Consider the following 7,579-nt stretch of genomic DNA (forward strand, 5'->3'; position numbering starts at 1 on the left):
TAAGGAGAAGGCTTTGCAACAGAGAAAAAGAAGAAAACAAAGTGGGACTTGTTAGCTTTAAGATAAATGTGGAAGACATTCTTTATACTTAAAAAGCTTTGACCTGTCGCTGCTTACCGATAGGTTCTCTGATCAGGGTGGTATTTTATTCTGAAAATACCAAAACACAGGCAACGTTGATTTGTTTTGGGTTTTTTATGTACTGGGCAACTTCTTTATGGTTAAACCTCAGAAAATCTCTTTTTAAACAGAAAAAAATGAAACAGTACTTATTTTTTTTACCTAATATACACATAGCTAATTGAATGTAATTTATCTGTGACATTTTATCTGGGTTGTTAGGCTAAAATTAGTAAAAAAGCTTGGATCATGTTTAAAAAATCTTGGATCATGTTTCTTAAGCTATTATGTTACTACATTTAAAAAAAAGCTTTCCTAAAAATAATAGATAAAAAACTAGCAGTATTTCTTGTACTTCCTGATGTTCTTGTCACACTGTGAAAGTTTATTCTTTTTCCTTCAGCTCAGGGCTAACAGCGCTTTTTAAAAAGCAGACATTTTTGTTCTTCAAATTATCATGTTCTTTCTCGCACTTAAGTTATTTAAAACTATGATTAAGTGTCAAAAAAGATTAAGCGTTAAGCACGCATAAAGCCAAAATAAAAACATATGTGATAAACGAAAATGGATGCTGTAATCAATAAAGGGATCAAGTCCTCCAAACCTCACCTGGATGGTGGTGTGAGGGGATAGAAGAAGAAGAAGAATCTCCAATAATGTGAGATGTTGGCAATCTATCATAGGAAAAAAAACGTTTAGTTTTCCTGTAAATGCCAGTTGAGCCAACTGCTCACAGATTCAGCTTTAACTATAGAAGTTATGTCATTCACATGTAAATTCTCTGTCTTAGCTTCCTCTTTGACGGTTACTCTGTGTTCGGCTATCTCCCAATCTGTTTTTTTTTTTTTTTTTTTACTGAATTGAGGTTAGGTTTTAAGCAGTCATCGTGTTGCGATGGATTTAAATGTACTTTTATTTTGATCTGGACTCAGTTTTGATTTCTCCCTCTGGATGGGTTCTTGGACCCTGGGATGTTTTATTACCTTGGGTTGTTATAGAGAAATAGATGCTAAATCTAGACTGAATTTCTTTCCAGATCGAAAGAAAACAGCAAGAATCAAAATAGCCACTTCTGACCATTTGGATGTTTTTGAGCTGATTTAATTTCCAGAAAATAGTTTGAAGGTATCTACTGGCATATTTGCTGGATCTTTTCATAAAAGTTTAGAGTTGCCTCTTGGCTTTAAAAAAAAAAAAAAAAACATCTTTGAAACAACAGCTGGATGAACAGGAAGACTAATGTATGACGAGACAGAAAAGACTGCTTATACAGAGCCATGCAGAAGCATTAATAGCTGTGAGTTTTTCACACTGTGGGATTTTATGAGATAGATAAATATTGTGCAGTAGGAGAAAAATGATTCTTGGTTTTATTATTTTTAGAAATAAAAATCTGACAAGTGTGGCATGCATTTGTATTGACCCCGTCTGTTAAAACTTTGTAAACTATGATTTTAATTGAAGATATTGAGGTATGTAGTTACCAGCTTTGCATAATTTCCTATTTCTTTCAATCTTTTCTCTGTGTTGGGAGGCGATGTTCATTTCTACCCTCAATATGCAAACTGAAAGACTGACCCAGTGAAACGCTCCTCTGATCCACGTGCAGCTGGTTTCATGTGGTAGAAAAAAATCTACTCTGACCATCAGGTCGACTGACCAGCCATTTGAGAATCCTTCTGAACCTCCAAATGTTCCTCTCTGTCTGGTTGGAGACGTTAGCATATGTGTACTTGCTTGTTGGGTGTCGATTCTGAAGTCTGCTGGGTTCATCTCACACATATGCGGTGGTGGGTGAAGTAATCAACAGTAGTACTTGAGTAAAATTCTTGATACTTGTATTCAAATCTTACTCAACTACAAGCAAAAATTACTCAGTCAATAATCTACTCAAGTAAAAGTATTGAAATAAATCAAATCAAAGTTTATTTATATAGCGCTTTACAAAAAACACCAGGAAGACCAAAGTGCTTCAGACAAAAATGAAAACATTGCAAAAAAAAAAAAAAATCATACTAAAAACATAAGCATAAAACAATGTGTCCTAAGTATTAAAAAAAATAGTCTTTAATCTGGACTTAAAAAGGTGCTTAAAAGGTCTTTAAAAAATACTCACTTTTGAAAATAATTATTCAAAAGTAGGTGCATTTTAAAGTATCTAAGATTTCAAAAAATATACTAATTACATTTCTGTATAATTTTCAGAGTAATTTAAAAAAACCTTGTAACTTTCAGAAACCACCTGATGTATTGATGCGTAGAACCACCTGCTGCAAATTCCTAACCACCTATAAAGAACTTCAGCATAAAAACTATTTTGATTATTATTCCTTATTTAAATACAAATCAAAAAGGTTACTTGATTTCTGTTAAACTTTCATTATGGAATAGAGTTTTAAGGTCAGCCTAGTGAACAACTAACGCATTAATAAAACGTATAATCTACCAATAATATCTGCCCTGAGTTTCTCATATCTGTGGAATGTTGTTTAAATCTCTAAAACAGTGGTGTGCAAATTCAGTCCTAAGGGCTGCTAGCTTACATGTTGATATTGCATTTCAAGAAGGAAAACTAAACAGTGGATTAAAAAAGCTAGGCTGCATCAAAATGAACAAGTAACTAGCAGCTTCCTAGAGATGGAGATAGAGTAGAAAGTATAATATTGGACTTTAAAATCTAGTGGTGTGAAACTATAAGTAACCCCCGAAAAAAATTACTCAAGTGAAGATACTGAAAAAGGTATTTAAGTACAGTCACCAACTAAATGTACTTTGATACTTTCCACCACTGCATACATGTCAAATTTGGAGGTAATTGTGTTTAAAATCCCAGTTTCCATGGCCGTTACTCTAATTAAAGTTCGGAGATTTCAGTGTAATTTTGACAACTTTCAGTTTAGCGGGCGGTTGTACTGAAATGCTCTGGACAGAAAGCAGCCCAGATGGCAGTCAGTTGGTCTAATTTCAGCGTAGCAGTGACAAAATTCAGCCCAACGACCTGGCAGAGAAAAACCTGGGCCGTTTCTCAATTCACAAGAATGAGAGTACGGACTCATGTCCTCGCCAAGTATGTTCTTGAGAAGAACACAATAAAATATGGACTTGGGGAGAACGGGAGGACGCAGAATGGGTCAAATGGAACAGAAGTGTACTGATGACGTCATCACATGCTCCTCTTGGAGCTGCATTTCCCCTCCTGTTATTAATAGTCTAGATAATACTAAATTCTGACTCTTTTCATTTATTGGGGTAATAATAATGAACACAGTCAGATAAACACAAATCAAATTAACATTTTGCAAAATAAAATAAAAAAATCGCCATCAGTGTCCTTCACACACGGCTATGCCAAAAGACGGCTGCTGCAGACGGGCTAACGTTAGCCCTGGCTGCGGTTAGCCTCGGAGGTCGGCTGGTTGCTGCAGTCCTCTCAAATTTTGACATTTGTTTTTTTTTAATTATCCATTAAATCGGTAAATTGACCATATAGTGACGCTTTAAAGTATAATATTCTCACCTCAAATGATCTTAAAACATACATTTATAGAACAACGGCAACAGAAAAGAGAACTTTAAATTTAATACTCTGAGCTCTGTGAGTGCTCCATTGGAAGCTGCTGCTGCCGCAGTGCATGCTGGGACAGCTGTCAGTCTAAGAAAGGACAAGTCTGCTCTAATGCATGCTGGGTAAAGAGGGAGGGGCGAGAACAACATCCGGGGACTTTCTCCGTTCTCGATCTGCTGTTCATGTGAATTAGAACAGTACTAGGACTGAGGGTGATGACGTTTCACGAGCACACGAGAACGCACAGGTACATATATTGAGAAACGGCCCTGGACTCTGATGTTGCTATTATGGTCCTGGCCGTATGGGTAGGTTTATTTCCCTCTTAAAGCTGGACCACCACCCTAGACTATTGTAGCCTTTAAGAGGTTTTCCTTCCACATTCCTATTTTCATTTTCTCATCCACTCTCAGCAGCTCCCCAGTCACTGCTAATAAGAAGGATCCTCACAGAAGAATGCACCCATCATGCTTCTCTCTGGAGACGGTGCATTCAGGAGGATGGGACGTTTTCCCACCTTTATTTTGTACTGATTGGCCAAAAAGTTCAGTTCTGTTTTAAATCAGAACATGTTTTTATTTTGTAGATTCATAAAGGGAAGTTGTTCTGTTGCAAATTTCTGCCACCTGAGCTGTGGATCTAAACAGCTCCCCCCTGAGTGACAGTGGCCATCTTAGCTGCTTCTCTGATCAGTCTCTCTCTGCCACATCGTTAATTTCAAAGAGGCGGCCTATATTTCAAACTTTAAGATGTTCAACCATCTCAAATGCTTCCTCCCTGAATCGCTTGCTGTATCTCTTGGTCTCCACGATGCTATTTGTTCTCTACTCGTCTCAGAATAGCTGGTGTTTTACAATAATGTGTGTTTATCTGTCTCATAAGATCCCTGAACAATATAAGAATAATATGTGGTGATGTTGGCAGTACCATAGCAGTGAAGGATAACAATATATACAGTATTAATATCTTTCAAGGCGCTGTAGATTTTAAAGGCTTTAATTTATTAGACAAATTATTTATTTAAACATGCGAATGTTTGTTTTTGCAGCATAAGATGTCTTCTGTGGGGCATCCTGTGGGCCCTCACGCCTCCTCTGTCCTGTGTATGCCTCAGGTGGCCACAGTTTCTGAGCGCTCCAGGATCATGGAGCTGGAGAGGGAGGTGGCGGACCTCCAGCTCCGGCTGCGGGCATCACAGCAGAAGGAGGACGCAGTGTCGCTGTCGCAGCAGCAAATCAGTGGCCTCAAGGTCCAGGTTCAAGCTCAGGAAAAAAAGGTCTGTGGCCTTAGAATTTGCTGAAACCTTTTTACATAACATAGTTGCTTTGTAACACAGCATCTGGGAGGGATAAACCTGGAGGTGTTGTCTGTCATATACTTTACTGCTCTGTTTTCAGGCCTTAATGTAAATAAACAAAATTCCTGTGTCTATACATAATGGTACTGTGATAAAACATGAATTATGGCCCAATACATGTTTACGATGTTTGTCTCAACAGATCAGCGAGCTGAGCGTCGACCTGGAAAGCAAACAGAAAGAGCTTCAGTCTGCTCATCAAGATAGAGCTTTTTTGGAGCAGCAGCTTTCCAGTCTGGTAAGAAGAATTGAAGAATCTCTGTAGATAATAGCGATTGTTAAAAAACAAAGGAAACTGCAGCCCCTCCCAAAGATAACTCACAGGCGTCCATGTTTCCATGCACAGCGGTAATTCTGCCATGATTTGAATTTAGAGCGCCCCGGTCTTGTTTGCACATGCAGATATCTTGTTCTGCATGTAGAGATGTATAGGAGTCTTAAGCATTGTGCAGCATGTCATACTCCATGTAGATTTCAGGACAATGGGATGTTTGAGCAGCTCATCCAAACTCATAAATCCCATTAGATGTTCAAACATGGAAACTAAACCCCACCGTGTGATCAGGGACCTAAATCATTAATTGCCACAAGAACAGGGAAAGAAATTCAAGCAACACTGCAAAACTTTTGCTCCAAGCATCAGCTTGATCTGAGTTATATTATTAAATCATTTATCAGGTTAATTAAAAGCACTTGTTGCGTATCAATGCACTTTTAAAAACCTATTTATAGGAGAGGGTCAGATCTGTCTCTGAATGAGTCCTGTGACCCAAAGTTAAGCTAAAAGTTGTTGCTCAGAAACAAAACAAAGACAGATCACATGTATTTTCTAGAGGAATGAATGCGGCCTTGAATTTACAAGGAACTCCCTGAGTTCTCTTTACAAGGTTATAAAAGTTTTTGATTTTTCATTCTAGCTTAGTTTTAGATAGTTATAACTACTTTCTTCTCTAATTCATTTAGATTTATCATTATTTGTTGATTGTTACCCCGAAATCCCATAATAATTAATGAAATTAATGAAAAAATCCCCCAAAAATAATGAATTGTAATTTTTTGTAATGATCCGCGGAAACCCTGGATCATTTCCGCATGTTTTGCTGCTTTGAATTTAATCATCTCGTGCATGCCCTCTACGATCTACAAGGAACTCAGAGCGGAGCGTACGGGAGCCACAGTGGAGGCTGTAGGCTTTGCTTTGTGCAGGTGGTCTGGAGCGCAGCGGGGCGAAGCGGGACTGTTCTTTCAAATATCTTCTGACTTTGTACATTCCAATGCGTGCTTCTTTTATTTTTTATCTGTGATTTGTGAAATGTGAACATGTGTCTGAAAGGTGTACTACCACTGCACAAAATTGCCCATACTGGGACAAATAAAAGCTACTGAACTGAACAATGAATTTTGTCCTCTGCATTTGACCAGCGTGCTCTAACCGCTGTTGCGGGCCTTGCATTGCCTCATCATTTCATTTTGCAGGCTAAAGGATCCTGATGCTTCATAAAATATGTCCCCCTCCTTTGTCTCAGTGAGATCTAGTCCTCTGCAGAGGCTACAGCAGCTGCATTGCTAGTTTTTGTAAGTTTGATGGAATTGGAGTTTTCACAGAAACAACGAGATCTGGCGTTCATCATCCCAAAAAAATTAAAGCAAGATATATTTATGGTCATTTTTGTTAATATATCAAAAAATATGGTTAAAGTAAAAACCTGATCCACAAGTTTAAGACTCTACTTTCTTTATTTTATTATTAAAATGTCTTTTTATTCTTGGGTCCAAATCTGTATCTCTGCCCAGACTCACGTTTATTACTATAAGCTGTTTTGCTTGCAGGCATTGTGAAAGTAGCCTCATTAACAGAGGCATTTTATCCACAATCTTGCATGTTTTCTGGAGCCTGTCATTATTCCCCAGTTAGCTCAAGGTACAGGAATGCTGCTGTGTAAATGTTTAGCATGTAATCATGCTGATGCTTCTGCATTTCAGAGACAAAAGCTGGAGGTTGCTGAGGAGGAGAGCAGAACCGTGATAAAAACCATGAAAGGTAAAGATACCTCTTCTCTATGTCTGCTGCTCATGTGATTAACTTTTTTGTGACTTGATTGATGATTGTCTGTTGTTCTGCTGTTTTCCAACAGAGCTGGAGAATTCTATGGAGCAGACAAAGAAGGAGATCCAAAGCGTGAATCAGGAAAGTCAGAGCAGAGAAACGGATCTGAAGTCCCAACTGACAAAGGTAGGATCCCTGCATGGGCTTGGTGCTGAAAGGGAACTCTGCTATATACAAAATAATCAAAGTTAGAGGAATTATTTGGGCATGCAAAGTGAAGTACTTTTTAATCTATTTTGCCATTATTTTATGACCAATAAATCACCCACCTTGGTGCTGGTTTTATTTAACATAACATGCAGCATTGAGTCCAATCGGCTCCACAATTAATGCCACAAATGTTAAGGATGTGTATTAAAGCCCTTCACTACATTTCTATGCAGAGGTAGAGCTGATTGCTAGGGTTAACACGCATCAGAGAAATTAGTAC

General features: G+C 38.0%; 1 protein-coding gene across 3 annotated transcripts in view; it reads left to right on the forward strand.

The window, feature by feature from the left end:
- The window catches only part of LOC107086056 (CAP-Gly domain-containing linker protein 1-like), a 69,526-nt gene that overhangs the window by 18,372 nt on the left and 43,575 nt on the right, over positions 1-7,579 (forward strand). For 2 of the 3 annotated variants that reach the window (XM_015376793.1, XM_015376795.1), the window contains 4 exons: positions 4,800-4,961; positions 5,185-5,280; positions 7,026-7,083; positions 7,178-7,275. In XM_015376793.1, the coding sequence (XP_015232279.1) occupies positions 4,800-4,961; positions 5,185-5,280; positions 7,026-7,083; positions 7,178-7,275 (414 nt within the window). Of the gene's footprint in view, positions 1-4,733; positions 4,962-5,184; positions 5,281-7,025; positions 7,084-7,177; positions 7,276-7,579 lie in introns of all 3 variants that reach the window. The other variant, XM_015376794.1, reaches the window with a different exon arrangement.

Source organism: Cyprinodon variegatus, unplaced genomic scaffold (genome assembly GCF_000732505.1).
Source record: "Cyprinodon variegatus isolate N-32 unplaced genomic scaffold, C_variegatus-1.0 Scaffold142, whole genome shotgun sequence".
Taxonomy (NCBI): domain Eukaryota; kingdom Metazoa; phylum Chordata; class Actinopteri; order Cyprinodontiformes; family Cyprinodontidae; genus Cyprinodon; species Cyprinodon variegatus.